Source organism: Oryx dammah, unplaced genomic scaffold (assembly GCF_014754425.2).
Source record: "Oryx dammah isolate SB20612 unplaced genomic scaffold, SCBI_Odam_1.1 HiC_scaffold_29, whole genome shotgun sequence".
In the NCBI taxonomy this organism is placed as follows: Eukaryota; Metazoa; Chordata; class Mammalia; order Artiodactyla; family Bovidae; genus Oryx; species Oryx dammah.
The window spans coordinates 17,542,404-17,567,425 of NW_024070213.1; the positions used below are offsets into that span (position 1 = coordinate 17,542,404).

A 25,022-nucleotide genomic window follows, 5' to 3' on the forward strand; every position below is an offset into this window, starting at 1 on the left:
AACCCAGGGATAGAACCCAGGTCTACCGCATTGCAGGCGGATTCTTTACCATCTGAGCCACCAGGGAAGCCCAAGAATACAGGAGTAGGTACCCTATCCCTTCTCCAGCGGATCTTCCCAACCCAGCAATCCAGCCAGGGTCTCCTGCACTGCAAGCAGATTCTTTACCAACTGAGCTACGAGGGAATCTCTTTCTTCCTGGGCAATACCATAATTCTAACTATTCTATACTGTTCTTCCATGAGAAAATATTTTGCTCATGGAATTTCAGTCTAATGACTGATACTATTAAAAAACCTGAAAACAAAGCACCAGACAATAAAAATGCTGCTTAAAAACTTTAGAGTTTGTGATATTTGGGTTAAAAAAAATGATACACCACTACCAATTGAAATATCCTACCTTTGAACTTTAAGTGCTAAGAATCATCAGAGCAGAGGAAATGGTGACTTAAAAGATTTCACCATTCAAGCTATTAAATATGTAATCAATATACACCAGTTGAAAAGTAAATACCCTGCCTGAAATACTATCAAGAAAACAAAGTTAATGAAATTGATTCTCACAGAAAAATATGATTCTTTCCACCAAAACACAACACAAAAAATACATTATCTTGAATGAATGAAACAAAAAATAAATAAATAAGGCCATCATGACTGAAAATGTTCTATGATGGAAAATGTTTTCTCTGTTCCCACAATGCATGTATGTTCTGCTTTAGTAGCATTGTTTCTTGTTTTCTGTACTCATCACAGGGCACCCTTCATAGGTTTTTAGTTGAATGCAGTTCCAGTTATCTTGCAAATCCAACTTGTCTTATAGTCACAAGGAAAATCACTCCAGGCCCATTTGTCTTTGTCGTTAACAAGAACAACACATTTTTCTTTCTGATCATTGTTGGGTTCACGCTTGTGCCAGAATCTGAAATGAAAAAATATATACACATGTGTGTGTACATGTTGTGTGTGTATAGTAGAGGTCAGAGGACAAAGCAGAGAAAACGCCCTTAATGAAACATTTACAGTTGCACTGTCCAACAGAATCAGAGCAGTCGACTAGCATAGAGGTTCCTGAACAAACAGTGCTCTGTTCTGAGTAGGCATTCTTATTCTGGTATTGTTGTTGTTTAGTTGCTAAGTCATGTCTGACTCTTTTGCTACCCAATGGACTGTAGCCCGCAAGTCTTCTCTGTCCATGGGACTTCCCAGGCAAGAATACTGGAGTGGGTTGCCATTTCCTTTTCCAGGGGATCTTCCCAACCTAGGGATTGAACCTGCCATCTCCTGAATTGATAGGTGGATTCTTTACCACTGGGTCACCAGGGAAGCCCTACAGTGATATAACCTACCCCAAAATGAATGTGGCTTGCTGTCTTCTTCCTACATTTGCCTATAAAGCTATTTTACCCTAGTTGGTATACTCACACCATCTGTGGGTTAAATGGTTTCTTGTCCACCCAATGCCACTGTCCGTCAAGGTTCTCATTCCTAAGTCCCAGGAAATATGAAAATCGTCTATCCAAAAATTGAGTGATAAAGTTCTGCATAAAAATGTGAATTTTTATAAGTATATTTGCATTTATCAGTTGATAACCGTTATTTTAGGAAAAGAGGAAAGAAGTCAAATAAACTACTAGTTAAACACAAAAGCATTGGTTATATGTTTTCAGATCCTGCCTCTGACATTTATGGTGTGATATTAATAAGTGCTTTAATGTCACCAAACCCCAGTTTTCTCAACTCCAAGAGGGACAACTCCACTACTTCAGAGGGTCACTGTGAAGATTAAATAAGATCAGCTTGCAAATTACTTAGCATAGTTCTTAATGGGATTGGATTTTTAGGAAATTTTATTTTTTAAATTACCTTCATTAATTGATTGCATATTTCATTAAATTACACTTATTTCAAAGAGTTGCTGAACCTATAGCTGCAAAGCCATGGAAACAAAGTCCTCCAGGAAACCATGTTAACCAAGAATGGAGTAGAATCTGAGTCTGGGTATATAATATATGGAAATATATTGCATGAGGAAATAAATTTCAGCTCAGAAATGACTTTACCTTGAGATTTCTTTTTTAGAATAACAAACATACATCTGAATTATCTGTCTTATTCTTTATCCTGAGAAGATATTTCAGTCCTAATTAACCATTCATTTATTAACTTAATCATCACTTAAGTGGGCCTAGCACTGCACAGACCATTGGAGATACAAACATGGATAAAGCATGGCTGTAGCGCCCTGCAAAGGAGGAGTCATTGGAAGAGCTGGAGTAGTGAACGCTGAACTGAGTGCCCTGGTCATAAAATGCACAAAATTCCGTGAAAGTATCTCCAGATTAGAACAAAAAGGATGGACTGGGGAAGGTGGTCAGGGTAGTTTTCTTGAGAAAATATCACATGAGTCAGATCTGGGAAGACCAGAAGATGTTGGCCATGTGAAGAAAAATGCAAGAGGAAGAAAGTCTTTCCAGGCGTATGGGGGACAGGAAGCAAAGGCACAGAGGTGGAGCAGAGCTGAGAAATTCCTCTCTCTGTGAAGAGATTCAAACCAGCAGAGAAACTGACATGAGCCTCTCAGCATACCTGCTCAGCCCCTGTGCTGATGGTGGCCAGGTGACCTCCCATCCCAGAGCAGTGGCTTTCACTCTGAGCCCACGTCTTGTTGTCATTAAAAGGAAAATAGCAGTTGGACTGGAAGGCTCTCCAGCCCACAGGACAGCAATTCCAGGTGCCCCCTCATGTAAAAATCGAAAGGAAAATTAGGTCCAAGGGAGCATGCCATATATAACAAATCATATAGTTATTTTACTACCTAATATCCAATTAACATTTAAGAGAATAATACTAGGATTACCACAATCATTCTGTCCCCCCTATAAAAAAAAGATCCTGAAAATTACATTTCTAAATAGCTCCTAAACAAAAGTATCTGAATCACACAATGACCATGAGAAAATTACAAGGTTTTCTCTTAGAAGACATGATCATTTTTCAACATCCCTACAGTTATTTACAACCATATTGAAAGAGTTCCTATAACAAAGCTTTTGGCAGGACATTTTATCTGAAGGAGGCAAAGAACCTGCTAAGATGCTCATGTAATGAGCCTTCACAGAATAAAAGAGACAAAGACACTTTGGCAAAGTTTACATATTCTAGGAGGGAGCAGTCCTTATATATCTGAATCAAAAGAAAATGTTATGCTTTGGACGCCAAAAACAGCTCATAAATGTTTTGTTCGTGTTCTCTGATTATTCAACTGCTCACAATCATGAAAATAATTCTATCTCAATTTACTGATGTCCACTCTTGTGCCAGATTCTCATCTTGTGCTCTTTTCATCTCTTTATATAATAATGTAGAAATGATATGCTTTAAATCAGGCTATGAATTTGAATGGAAATAGGAAGAAATTTCTTCTACTCTCTGTACCTTTCAGTTCTGGTTTCTCTCTGACGCATGTCACCTTTGGGTGCTGCTTTGGGAGCCTGAAGAACCCCGTTCCTTTCTTACAGGATAGAAAGTTGTGAGTCACTGTGAAGGAGGGAAAAACATCTTAGTTTCCTTTTCCTATATAACCACTTACTTTGGGGGCATACTGCACTAAGTAAATTTTCTTTTACCGTAATAGTTAAGGTCCCCACCTTCTCTGTTCTTCCTATGCAGTTCCTTTGTTTCAGCTCCAGGTGAATTGGTTGAAAAGAATTGTTGAAAATCAATATTTTCATTATTATGCATGTGTGTTTAGACATTTCAGTTGTGTCTGACTCTTTGGGACCCTGTGGACTGAAGCCCACCAGGCTCCTCTGTCTATGGGATTCTCCAGGACAAGAATACTGAAGTGCATTGCCATGCCCTCCTCCAGGGGATCTTCCTGACCCAGGATCTTCCTGAACCCGCATTTCTTATGTCTTCTGCATTGGCAGGTGTGTTCTTTACCACTAGGGTCACCTGGGAAGCCCTTAGTGTCCGTTTTGTGCTTTATGGGGGTAGTTTTGCAAACCTCAATGTCCATGTGCTTTTAAACATGTTTTTTTCTATCAATATTTGTGCTTAGAGTAGAGATTTTGGTGACCACTGGTATTCTTCTGCAAAGTTCTACAAGTCTTACACACTTATCTTTTCAGTATTTTCACTTTGAAATATAACCAAGTCTAACGAAGTGAAAAACATAAATGTACAGTTTATCAAATTATTATAAAGTGAACATTCCAACAACCCAGCTCAAAAAATGCAACATTACCAAAGCCCCAGGTGACCTTCACAGCCCAAACGCGAATCCCTCACTTTCTCTTAAAGGTAATCATGCCATGGCTTTTAAAGCAATCACTTTGTGCTTTGCTTCATAATTCTACCACTTCATAATCTATCACAAAACCATATAGATCAGATTTGCCTGCTTCTGAACTTTATATAAGTGAAATCATACTTTGGGTTCTGTCTTCTGCTCAGGGTTTTCTGAAATTTATCTATGTTGTTTCGTGCAACCATAACTCATCAGTTCTCATTGCTGAAAAGTGATCCATTATCTTAATGAACTAAAATGTATTTATCTTTTCTTCTTCTGGTAGATAATTGCCTTGTTTCCAGTGTTTGGCTAGTATGAGCTCTGCACCTCTGAGCATTTTTGACGATGTATCCTTAGAGCACACAAGCATGCATTTCTGTAAGGTCCATGCACATGTATGCAACTGCTGGTAATAGGTTATACCTATTGCCAACTATGGTTGGGGCAACCTTTTTCAAAGCGGTTATACTGCTGTATGCAGTATAATCTGTATGCAGGTAAATAAGCAACAGTTAGAATCAGACATGGGACAACAGGTTGATTCAAATAGGGAAAGGAGTACCTCAAGGCTGTATACCCTCACCTTGCTTATTTAACTTTTATGCAGAGAGAAATGCCGGGCTGGATGAAGCACAAGCTGGAATCAAGATGGCCAGGAGAAATATCAATAACCTCAGATATGTAGATGATATGACCCTTATGGTAGAAAGTGAAAGGAACTAAAGAATCTCATGATGAAAGTGAAAGAGGAGCATGAAAAAGCTGGCTTAAAACTTAACATTCAAAAAACAAAGATCATGGCATCTGGTCCCATCACTTCATGGCAAATAGATAGGGAAACAATGAGAGACTTTATTTTCAGGGGCTCCCATATCACTGCAGATGGTGACTGCAGCCCTGAAATTAAAAGACACTTGCTCCTTGGAAGAAAAGCTATGACCAACCTAGATAGCATATTAAAAAGCAGAGACATTAATTTGCCAACAAAGGTTTGTCTAATCAAGTTATGATTTTCCCAGTACTTATGCATGGATGTGAGAGTTGAACTATAAAGAAAGCTGAGCACCGAAGAATTGATGCTTTTGAACTGTGGTGTTGGAGAAAACTCTCAAGAGTCCCCTGGACTACAAGGAGATCAAACAGTTAATCCTAAAGGGAATCAGTCCTGAATATTCATTGGAAAGACTGATGCTGAAACTGAAGCACCAATACTTTGGCCACCTGATGGGAAGAACTGACTCCTTGGAAAAGACCCTGATGCTGGGAAAGATTGAAGGCAGGAGGAGAAGGGGACGACAGAGGATGAGATGGTTGGATGGCATCACCAATTCGATGCACATGAGTTTGAACAAGCTCTGGGAGTTGGTGGTGGACAAGGAAGCCTAGCATGCTGCAGGCCATGGGGTCACAAAGAGCTGACACAACTGAGCCACAGAACTGAGTACTACTGTACACTCTCACCAGCAGAAATTCATTGAAGGTCTAGTTGCTCTGCAGTATCATCAATACTTGTTACAGCCAGACTTTAATTATTACCATCCACAAGGTTTTTAGTGGTATCTCATTGCAAGTTGAATTTGCAGTTCTCTGAAAATTAATGAAGTTAGAAATATTTCATATGTTTATCAAACATTTCTTTTTTTTTCTTTTCTATTGTGCCTGTTCAGGACTTAGCCCATCTTTCTGTTGTCAGTATTTTTCCTATTGTTTTGGAACAATGGTTTAAATATTCTATACACTAAGCCTTTATTATATGCATTAAAACATATTTTCCTATGTTTTCTGTTGTCAGTGTTATTTTTGTTGGACAGTAATTCTTACTTTAACGTAGTATACTTTGGTGATAGTCTCTTTAATGGCTAGCACATTTTGTGACATGTTTAAGAAATCATTCTCTGTCTCAAGGTCACGAATATATTCTCCATATTTTTTTCTAAAACATTAATTTGCTTTCATATTTTAATCAACTCTCCACCTTAGGTTGGTTGTTGAACATGATATGAGGCAGGAGAACAATTTCATTTTTGAATATGGATAAGCAATCCTCTCTACTAGAGTAATTGAACAAAACTGTCCTCTCCCTATAACTCTGCAATATCCCCTCTGTTCACTTTTTAATTAATTTTCACTGGAGGATAGTTGATTTATTCCCTTCAGTTTTTTTTTTTTTAATTCCCTTCAGTTTTATTTTGTTTGTTGTTGTTTAGTCGCTCAGTCCTGTCCAACTCTTTATGACCCCATAGACTGTATGTAGCCAGCCAGGCTGCTCTGTCCATGGGATTCTCCAGGCAAGAATACTGGAGTGGGTAGCCTGTTTTATAGAGTTCATAAATACAGATCTGTAACAAAGCTCTCAACATTCTTTCTCTATTTGTTTATTCTTGCACCTATACTATATTACTTTACTTATAATAACTTCATACAACTTCTTGATGTCAGAAAGAAGTCTTCCAGCTGTTCTTTTCACAGCCAGACTATAGTCCATCTGAAATTTGAGGGTTTTTTTCTGGTTATTCTTTTCTAGAAAGATGTGGTCCTTGTTATCTTGGTCCAAAGTGAAGAATGATTTACTGCAGTCTCCAACCTTCCCACGTATAGGAACAGGTCTAAGTTCCATCGTTCATTTCCTGGATCAAGGCTGCATCATCAAAAAACAGAAGGTCAAGTATGTAGCTCTGAATATTAAATCCAAGCCCTGAGGCCTTTCTGGATTGGTATGTTGGAGAAGGTCATGATAACAAAAGGTGTAGGGCAACTTTCTGAAAGTTTTTCGAGTGAATAATTCAAGGAGCATTCCACTTTGCTAATAACTTACCCACACAATTTGCAATAAAACAGGCACTTAGAAGTGACATGAAAAAAATAGCAATGGTCCAAGGGATCAGCTGGGAATGCTGGCCTCTTTCTACTAAAACAAAAAGAAAGATGAATAGGTTATCTTCTCAGCCACAAGAACTAAGAGAGCTAATGCCACCAAAGAGAAAGCTTAGAATGATATCATCCAAAATATTTTAGACCTGGAAGAGAGCTTAAAGATTTCCCCTGAATAAATCAACTTTAGAGTTCATTGATAAATAAATTAATTAATTAAATATATTTATTTGCAAATAAAATCTATTTCTTCAGGGTTCTTTAGGGGGATTAGGAACATGCTTTTTATTAACCAGACTCAAAACCCCAAAATCTTTAAAAATTGATAATTGTAGTACATAAAAACCAAAGCTCCTTTGTAAACAAATGTTAAAACACAAAGAATACATGGAAGAAAAATCTTGTCACAATGCTAATATCCAGGCTGTATAAAGAATTTCTAAAACCAATTTGAAAACTGAGCAAAAATTTGAGCAGAAAATTTGCTGAAAATTTAATTTGCTGAAATTATTTCAAAAATCCATTAAACAAACTAACAAACAGCATGCCCAATCAGAGACATGTAAACCAAAATATTATGGCATGGTTTTGTCATATATCAAATTTTTAAAAGTAAATTGAGAATACGTAGTATGGCAAGGCCTACAGGAAATAAACACTCAGTGAGGAAATAAATACCACTCCTGAACTATAATCTGGAAAGCCTCTTAGACAGATAAAGTTAGGAACACTTATCAAATTTTAAATGCATTACATTTGCCACAATTTAAATTCTAGAGCTCAAGCCTATAGAAGCTATTAAACTTATTTCTATAAAATGATATTCACTGTAATGATTTTGGAAATAGAAAAAAAGAAACCTTGAAACCTAATACTTGTATGCGTATCATCAAAAGCAGAAACACTAAATTATGGTGAATTCCTATGATGAAATTCTACAGAGCAATTAAAATAATCATGTATACATGTATGTATTAACAGAAAGAAGTCTTCAAAATATATTGCTACGTAAAAATGTGATTTTCAGTACCATTGTACGTCATGACCCCATTAAAATTTGAGTGGAGTGATGAGATGAAATGAAACATTAATTTCAAAATTATATATTTCTGCATTCATTCTATATATTTCTCAAAAGTGTTTTTTAATGTTTTTACAGTACAAACCCATTTATGTGTCACTTGAGTAGAAATTGAGTATAAAAAGAAATAAAGTCAGAACCTCAGGTTCACTGCTGTCCCAGTCAGGGTGTTTTCTGTATCACTCTTCTCTTTTTTTCCTTTAAACAATTTTCCCAAATTACTCTCTTTCATCTTATTTTTTTATATACTTGCTGCTCTCTCTTGTCCCTGTATACATTTTATAAAGGAGTTTCTAACACCCTAAATGTTTGAATCTATGTCCCCCTTCTTCACCAAAATAATTTTCACTTTCTTCAACTTCCTCCCCATCACCATCTTCAATCTTCATAACTGCAACTATCAATTCATATTTTAAAATCTTAGTCATAATTAAATATGCTTCTTTAAAACTGAAATGAGACAAGTACTCACATTTATTTTGCGGTTCTTCTTGTCCCATTGTGTGTTAAATCTCTTGTGGTTCAGTAGTGGAGAGAACCAGCAGCCTCAGCAACCTCTTAAATTTTTTCCCCACAGTTTATTCTGTGGATAAAGAAATATATTCAGAAATGCTTGAGATTGAACATTAATCTTGCCTATTCTGCTAAGATTAGAAAGCTCTCGATATTAAAGACAGCTCAAAAGAAGAAGTCTTTCCAAACACAGGGGTTTCCTTTGATTCACTCTAAGATGGAGCAAAGAAAAAGGAAATTGAGAAAGCCACAGTCAGAAACAGTAGAAATTTTCATAAGGTCACTACTCCAGTGTGTCATGTAGAATTTCTTAATTTATTTTACTTGTTCAAGCAAAAAATGTAGCCATGTCCTAAAAGAATCACAACTTCACCTAATTAAGAGAAGAATAAACATTTCCTCAAGTTTCTTTTCCTGGATATTATATTTTCAAAGGTAATTGTGTGCGTGAGCTAAACTCTGCCCTGGAAATTTCTCTGAACTAAGTTGCATGCAAGATGGTAAAAGGTAATGTGAACAATGAACAAAAGTTTTTAATCTGCACAGTGTATGTATGTAAAGACAAAACACTTTTGTTGTAGAGTTGAGAAAAAGGTGGTGGAGCTGTTGATTAAATTCCCAAGTATTCCAATGAGAGAAATTAAATCAGCTCTTTGCATCAAGTGGTTAAATTACTGGAGCTTCAGCTTCAGCATCAGTCTTTCCAGTGAATATTCAGGATTGATTTCCTTTAAGATTGACTGTTTTATCTCCTTGCAGTCCAAGGGACTTTAAAGAGTCTTCTCCAAAAATACAATCTCTTTAACAAGTGGTGCCCTATTAGGGCGAAGAAGAGGAAATGAGAAATTCTGTGGTAAAGAACACAATCTTCAACACAGGTGAAATGTGCTAAACTTGGTTAACTTGCAAAGACTCCAAAACCAAGCTTAAATAATTTTTTTTATTTATTAATTTATTTATTTTTTGGAGACTAATTACTTTACAATATTGCATTGGTTTTGCCATACATTGTTCAGTCGCTCAGTCATATCCAACTCTTTGCAACCCCATGGACTGTAGCATGCCAGGCTTCCCTGTCCTTCACCATCTTCTGGAGTTTGCTAAAACTCATGTCCAGTGAGTCGGTGATGCCATCCAAATATCTCATCCTCTATCATCCCCTTCTCCTCCTGCCTTTAATCTTTCCCAGCATCAGGGTCTTTTCTAAGGAGTCAGCTCTTTGCATCAAGTGGTCAAGTACTGGAGCTTCAGCTTCAGCATCAGTCTTTCCAACGAATATTCAGGATTGATTTCCTTTAGGATTGACTATTTGATCTCCTTGCAGTCCAAGGGACTCTCAAGAGTTTTCTCCAAAAAGAAAATCTCTTTAACAAGTGGTGCTGGGAAAGCTGGTCAACCACTAGTAAAAGAATGAAACTAGAACACTTTCTAACACCATACAGAAAAATAAACTCAAAATGGATTAAAGATCTAAACACAAGACCAGAAACTATAAAACTCCTAGAGGAAAACATAGGCAAAACACCTTCTGACATAAATCACAGCAGGATCCTCTATGATCCACCTCCCAGAGTAATGGAAATAAAAGCAAAAATAAACAAATGGGACCTAATTAAAACTTAAAACCTTTTGCACAATGAAGGAAACTATAAACAAGGTGAAAAGACAGCCTTCAGAATGGGAGAAAATAATAGCAAATGAAGCAACTGACAAAGAATTAATCTCTAAAATATACAAGCAGCTTCTGCAGCTCAATTCAAGAAAAATAAATGACCCAATCAAAAAATGGGCTGAAGAACTAAACAAACATTTCTCCAAAGAAGATATATAGATGGCTAATAAACACATGAAAAGATGCTCAACATCACTCATTATCAGAGAAATGCAAATCAAAACCACAATGAGGTACCATTTCACGCCAGTCAGAATGGCTGTGATCCAAAAGTCTACAAGCAATAAATGCTGGAGAGGGTGTGGAGAAAAGGGAACCCTTCTACCCTGTTGGTGGGAATGCAAACTAGTACAGCCACTATGGAGAACAGTGTGGAGATTCCTTAAAAAACTGGAAATAGAACTGCCTTAAGACCCAGCAATCCCACTGCTGGGCATACACACTGAGGAAACCAGAATTGAAAGAGACACATGTACCCCAGTGTTCATCGCAGCACTGTTTATAATAGCCGGGACATGGAAGCAACCTAGATGTCCATCAGCAGATGAATGGATAAGAAAGCTGTGGCACATATACACAATGGAGTATTACTCAGCCATTAAAAAGAATACATTTGAATCAGTTCTAATGAGGTGGATGAAACTGGAGCCTATTATACAGAGTGAAGTAAGTCAGAAAGAAAAACACCAATACAGTATGCTGCTGCTAAGTTACTTTAGTCATGTCCAACTCTGTGCGGACCCCATAGACAGTAGCCCACCAGGCTCCTCTGTCCCTGGGATTCTCCAGGCAAAAATACTTGAGTGGGTTGCCATTTCCTTCTCCAATGCATGCATGCATCAATGTTAAGTTGCTTCAGTCGTGTCTGACTCTGTGCAACCCCATGGACTGTAGCCTACCAGGTTCCTTCATCCATAGGATTTTCCAGGCAAGAGTACTGGAGTGGGTTGTCATTTCTTTCTCCACCAATACAGTATGCTAATGCATATATAGGGAATTTAGGAAGATGGTAACAATGACCCTATATGCGAGACAGCAAAAGAGACACAGATGTAAAGAACAGTCTTTTGGACTCTGTGGGAGAAGGTGAGGGTGAGATGATTTGAGAGAATAGCAATGAAACAATATTATATGTGAAACAGATCGTCAGCCCAGGTTCGATACATGAGACAGGGTGCTCAGGGCCGTTGCACAGGGATGACCCTGAGGAATGGGATGTGGAGGGAGGTGGAAGGGGGGTTCAGGATGGAGAACATATGTACACCCATGGCTGATTCATGTCAATGTATGGCAAAAACCACTACAATATTGTAAAGTAATTAGCCCCCAATTAAAATAAATAAATTATTTTTTTTTAAATCTTCTCCAACACTACCGTTCAAAAGCATCAGTTCTTCAGCACTCAGCCTTCTTTATGGTACAACTTTCACATCCACACTTGACTACTGGAAAAACGATAGCTTTGACTATATGGACCTTTGTTGGCAAAGTAATGTCTCTGCTTTGGCGGCTGCACAGCGTAGGAGTAGCCAAGAGGAGCTACCCCATGTTCAAGGTAAGGAGCAGCGGCTGCGCTTTGCTGGAGCAGCCATGAAGAGATATCCCACGTCCAAGGTAAGAGAAACCCAAGTAAGATGGTAGGCACTGAGAGAGGGCATCAGAGGGCAGACAGACTGAAACCACAGTCACAGACAACTGGCCGATCTGATCACATGGACCACAGTTTGTCTAACTCAGTGAAACTAAGCCATACCATGTCAGGCCACCCAAAATGGCCAGGTAATGGTGGAGAGGTCTGGCAGAATGTGGCCCACTAGAGAAGGGAATGGCAATCCACTTCAGTATTCTTGCCTTGAGAACCCCATGAACAGTATGAAAAGGCAAAAAGATAGGACACTGAAAGATGAACTCGAAACAATAAATGGACTGAACCAAAGCAAAAACAACACCCAGTTGTGGATGTGACTGGTGATAGAAGCAAGGTCCAATACTGTAAAGAGCAATATTGCAAAGGAACCTGGAATGTTAGGTCCATGAATCAACATAAATTGGAAGTGGTCAAACAGGAGATGGCAAGAGTGAACGTCGATATTCTAAGAATCAGCAAACTAAGATGGACTGGAATGGATGAATTTAACTCAGATGACCATTATATCTACTACTGTGGGCAAGAATCCCTTAGAAGAAATGGAGTAGCCATCATAGTCAACAAAAGAGTCTGAAATGCAGTACTTGGATGCAATCTCAAAAATGACAGAATGATCTCTGTTCCTTTCTAAGGCAAACCATTCAATATCACAGTAATCCAAGTCTATGCCCCAAAAGTAATGCTGAAGAAGCTGAAGTTGAACGGTTCTATGAAGACCTACAAGACCTTTTTAGAACTAACACCCAAAAAAAGATGTCCTTTTCATTATAGGGTTCAGTTAAGTTCAGTTGTTCAGTCGTGTCTGACTCTTTGCAACCCCATAAATCGCAGCACACCAGGCCTCTCTGTCCATCACCAACACCTGGAGATCACTCAAACTCATGTCCATCGAGTCGGTGATACCATCCAGCCATCTCATCCTCTGTCGTCCCCTTCTCCTCCTGCACTCAATCCCTCCCAGCATCAGAGTCTTTTCCAATGAGTCAACTCTTCGCATGAGGTGGCCAAAGTACTGGAGTTTCAGTTTTAGCATCATTTCTTCCAAAGAACACCTAGGGCTGATCTCCTTTAGAATGGACTGATTGGATCTCCTTGCAGCCCAAGGGACTCTTAAGAGTCTTCTCCAACACCACAGTTCAAAAGCATCAATTCTTTGGCGCTCAGCTTTCTTCACAGTCCAACTCTCACATCCATACATGGCCACTAGAAAAACCATAGCCTTGACTAGACAGACATTTGTTGGCAAAGTAATGTCTCTGCTTTTGAAGAGACATGCTATCTAGATTGCTCATAACTTTCCTTCCAAAGAGTAAGCATCTTTTAATTTCATGGCTGCAGTCACCATCTGCAGTGATTATAGGGTATTGGAGTGCAAAAGTCGGAAGTCAAGAAATAACTGGAGTAACAGGCAAATTTGGCCTTGGAGTACAGAATGAAGCAGGGCAAAGGCTAACAGAGTTTTGCCAAGAGAACACACTGGTCATAGCAAACACCGTCTTCCAACAACACAAGAGAAGACCCTACACATAGACATCACCAGATGGTCAACACTGAAATCAGATAGATTATATTCTTTGCAGCTAAAGATGGAGACACTCTATACAATCAGCAAAAACAAGACTGGGAGCAGACTGTGGCTCAGATCATGAACTCCTTATTGCCAAATTCAGACTTGAACTGAAAAAAGTGGGGAAAACCACTAGACCACTCAGGTATGACCTAAATCAAATCCCTTATAACTATACAGTGGAAGTGAGAAGTAGATTTAAGAGACTAGATCTGATAGACAGAGTGCCTGATGAACTATGGATAGAGGTTCATGACATTGTACAGGAGACAGAGATCAAGACCATGCCCAAGAAAAAGAAACGAAAAAAAGTGAAATGGCTGTCTGAGGAGACCTTACAAATAGCTGTGAAAAGAAGAGAAGTGAAAAGCAAAGGAGAAAAGGAAAGCTATAAGCATCTGAATGCAGAGTTCCAAAGAACAGCAAGGAGAGATAAGAAAGCCTTCCTCAGTGATCAGCGCAAAGAAATAGAGGGAAACAATAGAATGGGAAAGACTAGAGATCTCTTCAAGAAAATTAGAGATACCAAGGGAACATTTCATGCAAAGATGGGCTCGATAAAGGACAGAAATGGTAGGGACCTAACAGAAGCAGAAGATATTAAGAAGAGGTGGCAAGAATACACAGAAGAACTGTACAAAAAGGATCTTCACGACCCGGATAATCACGATGCTGTGATCACTCACCTAGAGCCAGACATCCTGGAATGTGAAGTCCAGTGGGCCTTAGAAAGCATCACTACGAACAAAGCTAGTGGAGGTGATGGAATTCCAGCTGAGCTATTTCAAATCCTGAGAGATGATGCTGTGAAAGTGCTGCACTCAATATGTCAGCAAATTTGGAAAATGCTGGATTTAATATGTCAGCAAATTTTGAAAACTCAGCAGTGGCCACAGGACTGGAAAAGTTCAGTTTTCATTCCAATCCCAAAGAAAGGCAATGCCAAAGAATGCTCAAACTACCACGCAATTGCACTCATCTCATAAGCTAGCAAAGTAATGCTCAAAATTCTCCAAGGCAGGCTTCAGCAATACGTGAACTGTGAACTTCCAGATGTTCAAGCTGGTTTTAGAAAAGTCAGAGGAACCAGAGATCAAATTGCCAACATCCACTGGATCGTGGAAAAAGCAAGAGAGTTCCAGAAAAATATCTGTTTCTGCTTTTAAAGCCTTTGATTGTGTGGATCACAATAAACTGTGGAAAATTCTGAAAGAGATGGGAAACCAGACCACCTGACCTGCCTCTTGAGAAACCTGTATGCAGGTCAGGACAACAGTTAGAACTGGACATGGAACAACAGACTGGTTCCAAATATGGAAAGGAGTACATCAAGGCTGCACATTGTCACCCTGCTTATTTAACTTATACACCGAGTACATCATGAGAAACGCTGGGCTGCATGAAGCACAAGCTAGAGTCAAGATTGCCAGGAGAAACATCAATAACCTCAGATATACAGGTGATACTACCCTTATGCCAGAAAGTTAAAGAGCCTCTTGATGAAAGTGAAAGAGGAGAATGAAGAAGTTGGCTTAAAGCTCAACATTCAGAAAACTAAGGTCATGGTATCTGGTCTCATCAGTTCAGTTCAGTTCAGTTCAGTCTCTCAGTCATGTCTGACTCTTTGCAACCCTATGAACCACAGCACACCAGGCCTCCCTGTCCATCACCAACTCCTGGAGTTTACCCAGACTCATGACATTTGAGTCAGTGATGCCATCTAATCATTTCATCCTCTGTTGTCCCTTTCTCCTCCTGCCTTCAATCTTTCCCAACATCAGGGTCTTTTCCAATGAGTAAGTCTTTGCATCATGTGGCCAAAATACTGGAGTTTCAGCTTTAACATTAGTCCTTTCCAATGAACACCCAGGACCAATTTCCCTTAGGATGGACTCGTTGGATCTCCTTGCAGATCAAGGGAATCACTTCCTGGCAAATAGATGGGGAAACAATGGAAACAGTGGCTGACTTTATTTTGAGGGGCTCCAGAATCACTGCAGATGGTGACTGCAGCCATGAAATTAAAAGACGCTTACTCCTTTGAAGGAAAGTTATGACCAACCTAGACAGCATATTAAAAAGCAGAGACATTACTTTGTCAACAAAGATCCATCTAGTCAAGGCTATGGTTTTTCCAGCAGTCATGTATGGATGTGAGAGTTGGACTATAAAGAAAGCTGAATGCAGAAGAACTGATGCTTTGAACTGTGGTGTTGGAGAAGACTCTTGAGAGTCCCTTGGACTGCAAGGGGATCCACCCAGTTCATCCTACACAAGATCAGTCCTAGGTGTTCATTGGAAGGACTGATGTTGAAACTGAAACTCCATTATTTTGGCCACATGATGCGAAGAGCTGACTCATTTGAAAAGACTCTGATGTTGGGAAAGATTGAAGGCAGGAGAAGGGGACGACAGAGGATGAGATGGTTAGATGGCATCACCGACTCAATGGACATGAGTTTGGGTAAACTCTGGGAGTTGGTGATGGACAAGGAGGCCTGGCGTGCTGCAGTTCATAGGGTCGCAAAGAGTCAGACATGACTGAGCAACTGAACTGAAATAGGTTGGTCACAGTTTTTCTTCCAAGGAGCAATAATCTTTTAATTTCATGGCTGCAGTCACCATCTGCAGTGATTTTGGAGACCAATAAAATAAAGTCTCTCACTGTTTCCATTGTTTCCCTATCTATTTCCCATGAAGTGATGGGACCAGATGCCATGATCTTAGTTTTCTGAATGTTGAGTTTTAAGCCAACTTTTTCACTCTCCTCTTCCAGTTTCATCAAGGAGCTCTTTAGTTTTTCTTTGCTTTCTGCCATAAGAGTGGTGTCACCTGCATATCTGAGGTTATCGATATTTCTCCTGGCAATCTTGATTCCAGTTTGTGCTTCATCCAGCCTGGCATTTCATATGATGTTCTCTGCATATAAGTTAAATAAGCAGGGTGAAAATATACAGCCTTGACATACTCCTTTCCCTATTTGGAACCAGTCTGTTGTTTCACATCCAGTTCTAACTATTGCTTCTTGACCTGCATACGGTTTCTCAGGAGGCAGGTAAGGTGGTCTGATATTCCCATCTCTTGAAGAATTTTCCACAGTTTGTTGTGATACACACAATCAAAATCTTTAGCATAGTCAAGAAGCAGAAGTAGATGTTTTTCTGGAATTCTCTTGCTTTTTCTATGATCCATTGAAGGTTGGTAATTTGATCTCTGATTCCTCTGCCTTTTCTAAATCCAACTTGAACATTTGGAAGTTCTTGGTTCACGTGCTGTTGAAGCCTCGCTTGGAGAATTTTGAGCATTATTTTGCTAGTGTGTGAGATGAGTGCAATTGCACAGTAATTGGAACATTCTTTGGTATTGGAAAGAAAATTGACCTTTTCCAGTCTTGTGGCCACTGTTGAGTTTTCCAAATTTGTTGGCATATTGAGTGCAACACTTTAACAGCATCATCTTTTAGAATTTGAAATAGCTCAACTGGAATTCTATCACTGCCATTAGCTTTTTCGTAGTGATGCTTACTAAAGCCCACTTGACTTCGCACTCCAAGACATCTGATTCTAGGTGAGTGACCACACCATCGTGGTTATCTGGGTCAAGAAGATATTTTTGTATATTTCTTCTGTGTATTCTTGCCACCTCTTCTTAATATCTTCTGCTTCTGTTAGGTCCATACCATCTGTCCTTTATTGTGCCCATCTTTTCATGAATTGTCCCTTGGTGTCTCTAATTTTCTTGAAGAGATCTCTAGGCTTTCTCCTTCTATTGTTTTCCTGTTTCTTTGTATTGTTCACTTAGGAAGGCTTTCTTATCTCTCCTTGCTATTCTTTGGAACTCTGCATTGAGATGGTTATACCTTTCCTTTTCTCCTTTGCCTTTCGCCTCTCTTCTTTTCTCAGCTACTTGTAAGGTGTCCTCAAACAATGATTTGCCTTTTTGCATTTTTTTTTCCTTGGGGATGGTCTTGATCACTGCCTCCTGTACAATGTTATGAACCTCCATCCATAGTTCTTCAGGCACTCTATGATATCTAATCCTTTGAATCTATTTCTCACTTTCACTGTATAATCTTAAGGGATTTGCTTTAGGTCATACCTGAATGGCCTAGTGGTTTTCCCTACTTTCTTCATTTAATTCTGAATTTGGTAATAAGGATTTATTATCCTTGTTAATAAATAACAAGGATAGATAAGTAGATATTAAAATAGTTTATATATATAATTTATATTATGATGAGAAATTAGAAATATTTGAATGTATAAAAAGTTATGACTTTATAATGATACAAAAGGAAGCAATTTATATTTCCAATATAAAATGTGAATATATATCATAGGACTTGCTTATTTTTAAAAAAGCTTTTTACTTTGTATTGGGTTAAAGCCAGTTAACAAACATCTTGTGATAGTTTCAAATGAACAGCAATGGGACTCAGCCACACATATACATGTATCCACTCTCCCCCAAACTCCCCTCCCAACCAGGCTGCCATATAACATTGAGCAGAGTTTCCTGTATTGTACAGTAGATCCTTGGTGGTTGTCCACTTTAAATATAGCAAAGTATACATGTCTATCCCAAACTCCCTAACTATTCCTTCCCCTCAAGCCTGTTTATTTTTAACTGACTTTGGAAAACAAATGTATTATTATGATATGTACTTTAATATCTGTCTTTTCTTCTTTCAGCAAGAGAATATGCATTTCCAAGCATAGGCATTTCCTTGTTGTTTTGTAGAACTAAATAGTAGATACAGAAATGGTAAGACAAGTAATTCTGGAGGAAAATTTCTGGAGCAAAAACTGGAACAACTAATGTGCAGTAGTTGCTACATCTGAAAAACCAAGCAGAAAGAGAAGCCAGGAGTTCATACAAAGTAACTGAATAGGGGATTTCCATGGCAGTAAGTAAGCCTGGTTAGGACTCCAGGCTTCCATTGCAGGGGGCACAGGTTCAATCCTTGGTATGAGAACTAAGATCCCACATACCCGTGGGGTAGGTCCAAAAATTAAAAAAATAGAAAGAGAACTCCTAATGTGCTACAAAGTTACAAATTAGTCAAACATGCTAAGCAAAAGAGCTAACAAGAAAGACTCCTTTATACTCTAGAAGATAAGACCCTAATATCAAACGACAGACTTTGGAAATATAAGAAATGCATGGCTTTGGAATAATGCTGACAGATGAAGTCAATAAGTTACGTAGCATTTAGCCAGTAAGATAGTAGTATATGTATGATATTTCTGGAAGAAATGTCTGGTTGCAAAAGAAAAAAAGAAAAAGATGTGAAAAGTACAAGATCAAAATAGACTGATGTCACGAGTGAAATTAAAGAATAAAACAGCTATCAGATTCTAGTTCAAGACAGTGTTATAGGAGACTCCTGAACACACTTCCTTCCATGGACACACCAAATCTACAGCTACACATCCAATAACTCCCTCTGAAAGAAATCTAGAAACAAGCTGAGTGACTCCTGCATATCAAGCAAACATGAAAAAAAAAACATCAAAATGGGTAGGACCATGGTTGACATATTGTTAATCTCGAAGGAAAACAAAATCTGGAGTCATGATTCAGCAGGAGAATGTTCACACCTTGGTCAGACTTGAAATCAGACAATAGCACTGAGGGCCTCGATAACACATGTGTGTAGGTACAGAGAACTACGAAAGGAATGGTTTGAAAAAAGGCTAGGTACAAGTACAGATCACTTCAGTCATGTCTGACTCTGCAACCCTATGGACCGTAGCCTGCCACTCCTCTGTTCATGAGATTCTCCAGGCATGAATACTGGAGTGGGTTGCCATGCACTCCTCCAAGGGATCTTCCTGACCCAGAGATCAAACCCATGTCTCCTGAATCTCCTGTACTGACAGATGGGTTCTTTACTATTAGCACTACCTGGGAAGCCCTAGAAAGGATAGGACTGTGGTTCAGTTGAATAGTTTTCAGCACAGGGTCCAAAATTCAGCAAGAAACCAGAGCCAGAATCATGGGCACAAAGCCTGAGTCAGAAACCTAATCATATTAAATGGATGAAAAATAGGTATATTGGAAAGGGTATTATGACCATAAGATAAAGATTTTTAAAAAGTCATAGACATTGCAAGTAACTTATACTGTAGATATCGGGCTTTTTTGCAGCAAAATTGATTTCAACCCTACAAATCAGAGAAGCTGGTGTCCTTTATGATTTCTCAAGTCATCTCAGAAGCTGAGAAATACTGAGTCTGTAGGATGTTGACGCTGGCAAATAAAAACTGGAAAAGGCTGAAGAGAGGAGTGGCTGAGAAGTATGGGTGCTCTGTAGACTGATTCCTAAGACAGTCTTAAAGGTTTTCTCTGATTAATTATCCAAATCTTTTGTTTAGTGTGACTGACACACCAACAGTCCTGACAGTGTATGTCAAAACTTGGACTTTATCCCTAAGGACAATTCTGGTCTTTCTTTTCCCCTTTCTCAATGAGGGACCATGAAAATAAAATTAGGCAAGGTATTTCAAGGAACTTTGAAAGCTATCATGGGCCATGCCAATGTAAGTTGTGTTGTATAAGTGGTCACCATCTTTGTTGTTATTACTGTGCAGGAAAACAGTTTCTTTTGCACAAATGTTCTTAGACTGAAATCATGCAAATGAGACCAAAATGCAGGATCACTCAAGCGATTTGGAAGTAAAAAGCCAACCAAGACTAATGTTTAAAGTTCATGAATTGAATCAATGCTATAAAATTTCAAAGTAGCAGGTTGATGGCATGCTCAAGTCACTGAGCACTCTGCACATCTTCAGGAAAGAAGAATTAGACTTCTCACGGATTGAAAAAGTGGTATAAATGTATATCATTTAAAGGAGGACAACAGGTATTCATTACAGACTAACAAACTCCATTTCAACGGTGGTCAATTAAGCAAAGAAAGTATAAAGTATTTTAAAATTAGCTTCCAAGAAGGATTCATATTGGTTTGGAAAATTTAAACAAAGGCATCTTACTCAAGACTCTGTTTTGAAGAAGATAGCCATTATAAACAAGGGAATGAAGCAAATTCGGCTTGTCTTACAGACTAGTTATAGCAGCTCAAAACCATATGTCCCTGTTGGTGGGAATATGAATTGATACAGCCACTATGGAAGACAGTATGGAGATTCCTTAAAAAAACTAGGAATAAAACCACCATATGACCCAGCAATCCCAATCCTAGGCATATACCCTGAGGAAAACAAAATTGAAAAAGACACATGTATCCCATTGTTCATTGCAGTACTATCTATAATAGCTAGAACATGGAAGTAACCTAGATGTCCATCAGCAGATGAATGGATAAAGTAGAGGTACATATACACAATGGAATATTACTCAGCCATAAAAGGGAATGCATTTGAGTCAATTCTAATGAAGTGGATGAACCTAGAGCCTAGTATACAGAGTGAAGTAAGTCAGAAAGAGAAAGATAAATATTATATACTAACACATATATACAGAAACTAGGAAAATGTTTCTAAAGAATTTATTTGCAGGGCAGCAGTGGAGAAACAGACATAGAGAACAGACTTACAGACATGGGGAGAGGGGAGGAGAGGGTGAGATGTATGGAGAGAGTAACATGGAAGCTTACATTACCATATGTGAAAGAGCCAATGGGAATTTGCTGTATGGCTCAGAAAGTCAAACAGGGGTTCCATATCAACCTAGAGGCATGAGCTGGGGAGGGAGATGGGAGGGAGGTTCAAAAGGGAGGGGATATATGTATACCTATGGCTGATTCATGTTGAGATTTGACAGAAAACAACAAAATTCTGTAAAGCAATTATCTTTCAATTAAAAAATAAATTTTAAAAATGTGCCCTCCACATTAATGAAGAAGCTAGACTATATCAATAGTTTCTAAAATTGAAAATACTTCAGGGATTCATCAAACAACAAAATGCTTTATTTAAGAACACACACACAAAGATTTAGACTGCTACAGAGTTTTTGGAGAAAGATTTTTTTTAAGTCTTTTGGTCAAAAAAAAAAGGTGATATAAGTAACCCAAGCAAGGCACCTGGAAGAGTATGAGTACCAGCTCATGCCACCTGTAACAACCTTGGAGCATTATTTTAAAATGCCGCTATGGGATCACAAAGAGTCGGGCACGACTGAGCGACTGAACTGAACTGAACTGAAAGCAGTGATAGTTCACATTAATTGATTAGACCAGGGATTGTCCTAAGTACTGAACAGAAATTAACTTCCATGATCTTCACAAAACAAAGTATATGCTATTATCTTCCCACCATTACAAATAACATACCCATGTCTTTGAAAAGTTAGAAACTTGCCAGAGCTCCCACAGAGAGTACGCTAGCATTCAGATCTAGGTGATACAGCACAAAGCCCATACTGCTAACTCCTGAATTATAGCCCTCTGAGAAAAGAAGGACATTTCATCATGTAAAAAGCCACTAGTTAACAGCAACTGACAGAAAAATTAAAAACATAGCCTCACAGGAAGTAAGACTGTATCTGGCATGGAAATCATGACTGGACCACACTCAAAAAAGAGTCTGCAAGAGGAAGGAAAAGAAAGAATGTATGCCCCCTACAGTGGTGATGAAACCAGCATGGACAAACCGAATGAAAACCACAGCAGCAATCCAGTGATTCAGTGGGGACCTACAGCGTCCGCTTTTGATGGAGCAAGTAAAGAACACACTGAACTATGGCAATAGGTTTCTCTGAGTCAGACGGTCCAGAGTAAACGAGAGGTGATATCTTGTGGGGTTCTTTTGTAATTGCATCTTTCTAATTAAAGGATAATTACTTTACAGTATTGTGTTTGTTTCTACCAAACATCAGCATGAATCAGCCATAGGTTTACCTATGTCCCCTCACTTGAACATCCCCTCCCACTTGAACCTCCCTCCCACCTCCCTCCCCATCCCACCCTTCCAGGTTGTTTACATTTCCATGTTGATTAGTGATGTTGAGTATCTTTTCATGTGTCTATTAGCCATCTGTGTATCTTCTTTTTAAAATGTCTATTTAGGTCCTCTGCTTATTTTTTGAGTTGGTTTCTTCAATGTTGAGTTTCATGAGTTATGTGTATATTTTGCATTTCAACCCTTTATCAGATAAAAATTTTCCAGATTTCTGCCTTTTTATCTTGTTGATAGTTTCCTTCACCACAGAAAAGCTTTTTTGTTTGATATATTCTCATTGCCTATTTTTGTTTTCCTTGCTTAAAAAGACATATCAAAAATATAGCGTCAACCTATATCAAAGACCATATTGCCTATGTTTTCCTCGAGGAGTTTTATGGTGTCAGATCTCACATTTAAGCCTTTGGTCCACATTTTGAGTTTCTTTTTTGTACATGGTGTTTTGTACATATTGCTGCACTCAATATGCCAGCAAATTTGGAAGACTCAGCAGTGGCCACAGGGCTGGAAAAGGTCAGTTTTCATTCCAATCTCAAAGAAAGGCAATGCCTAAGGATGCTCAAGTTCAGTTCAATCACTCAGTCGTGTCTGACTCTGTGACCCCATGGACTGCAGCACACCAGGCCTCCTTGTTCATCACCAACTCATGGAGTCTACTCAAAGTCATGTCCACTGAGTCTGTGATGCTATCTAACCATCTCATCCTCTGTCGTTCCCTTCTCCTCCCACCTTCAATCTTTCCCAACATCAGGGTCTTTTCAAATGAGTCAGCTCTTCACATCAGGTGGCCAAAGTATTGGAGTTTCAGCTTCAGCATCAGTCCTTCCAATGAACACCCAGGACTGATTTCCTTTAGGATGGGCTGGTTGGATTTCCTTGCAGTCCAAAGGACTTTCAAGAGTCTTCTCCAATATCACAGTTCAAAACCATAAATTCTTCAGTGCTCAGCTTTCTTTATAGTCCAACTCTCATATCCATAAATGACTACTGGAAAAACCATAACCTTGACTAGATGGACCTTTGTTGGAAAAGTAATATCAAGAGGCTCTTTAGTTCTTCTTTGCTTTCTGCCATAAAAATGCTCAAACTAGCGCACAATTACAATCATCTCACGCTAGCAAAGTAATGGTCAAAATTCTCCAAGCCAGGGTTCAACAGTACATGAACCGTGAACTTGCAGATTCAAACTAGATTTAGGAAAGGCAGAAGAACCAGAGATCAAACTTCCAACATTGGTTGGATCATCAAAAAAGCAAAAGAGTTCCAGAAAAACATCCAATTCTTCTTTATTGACTATGCGAAAGCCTTTGGCTGTGTGGATCACAGCAAACTGTGGAAAATTCTTCAAGAGCTGGGAATACCAGACCACCTGCCTGCCTATTGAGAAATCTGTATGCAGGTCAGGATACAGTTAGAACTGGACATGGAACAACAGACTGGTTCCAAATAGGGAAAGGAATACATCAAGGCTGTATATTGACACCCTGTTTATTTAACTTATATGCAGAGCACATCATGAGAAACGCTGGGCTGGAAGAAGCACAAGCTGGAATCAAGATTGCCAGGAAAAATATCAGTAACCTCAGATATGCAGATGACACCACCTTTATGGTAGAAAGTGAAGAATAAAGAATATAAGAATATATATAAGAATATAATTCTATATATATATATTATATATAGAATATAAGAATATAATATATATTATATAATATATAATATAACTATAAGAATAACTAATAACTCTTGATGAAAGTGAAAGAGGAGAGTGAAAAAGTTGGCTTAAAACTCAACATTCAAAAAACTAAGATCATGGCATCTAGTCCCATCACTTCATTGCAAATAGATGGGGAAACAATGGAAACAGTGACAGACTTAATTTTGGAGGGCTCCAAAATCACTTCAGATGGTGACTGCAGTCATGAAATTAAAAGATGCTTGCTCCTTGGAAGAAAAGTTATGACCAACATAGACAGCTTATTATAAAGCAGAGACATTATTTTGCCAACAAAGGTCCATCTAGTCAAGGCTATGGTTTTTCCAGTGGTCATGTATGGATGTGAGAGTTGGACTATAAAGAAAGCTGAGTGCCGAAGAATTGATGCTTTTGAACTGTGGTGTTGAAGAAGACTCTTGAGAGTCCCTTGGACAGCAAGGAGATCCAATCTGTCCATCCTAAAGGAATTCAGTCCCGGGTGTTCATTGGAAGGACTGATGCTGAAACTGAAACTCCAATACTTTGGCCACCTGATTCAAAGAACTGACTCATTTGAAAAGACCCTGATGTTGGGAAAGATTGAAGGTGGGAAGAGAAGGGAACAACAGAGGATGAGATGGTTGGATGGCATCATGGACTCAGTGGACGTGAGTTTGAGTAAACTCCAGGAGTTGGTGATGAACAGGGAGGCTTGACATGCTGCAGTCCATGGGGTCACAAAGAGTCAGACATG

The 25,022-nt window shown here is 38.7% G+C and overlaps 1 protein-coding gene across 2 annotated transcripts; it reads right to left on the reverse strand.

Annotated features, from left to right (window-relative positions):
- Positions 1-325: 325 nt before the first annotated feature.
- Positions 326-8,958, reverse strand: CLEC4D (C-type lectin domain family 4 member D). 2 transcript variants are annotated; one of them, XM_040235077.1, is made up of 6 exons: positions 8,721-8,958; positions 7,112-7,201; positions 3,441-3,542; positions 2,592-2,743; positions 1,428-1,543; positions 326-924 (listed from the first exon to the last, which is right to left on the reverse strand). In XM_040235077.1, the coding sequence occupies exons 2-6, from the start codon at positions 7,149-7,151 to the stop codon at positions 777-779; spliced, it is 558 nt and encodes a 185-aa protein (XP_040091011.1). In that variant the 5' UTR covers positions 7,152-7,201; positions 8,721-8,958; the 3' UTR covers positions 326-776. The 2 variants fall into 2 exon arrangements, with proteins under 2 accessions (XP_040091011.1, XP_040091010.1); XM_040235076.1 differs by having other exon boundaries at positions 7,112-7,204.
- Positions 8,959-25,022: the final 16,064 nt, after the last annotated feature.

What these genes read in the sequence shown, in the direction of transcription:
- CLEC4D (XM_040235076.1), bottom strand. Translation starts at nt 8,748, where the DNA reads ATGGGACAAGAAGAACCGCAAAATAAAT. An exon ending in TTTTATTGCAAATTGTGTGG is followed by an intron (nt 3,543 to 7,111) that starts GTAAGTTATTAG and finishes CCTCCTTCACAG; the next exon opens with TGACTCACAACTTTCTATCC. An exon ending in AGAGAAACCAGAACTGAAAG is followed by an intron (nt 2,744 to 3,440) that starts GTACAGAGAGTA and finishes TTTTTACATGAG; the next exon opens with GGGGCACCTGGAATTGCTGT.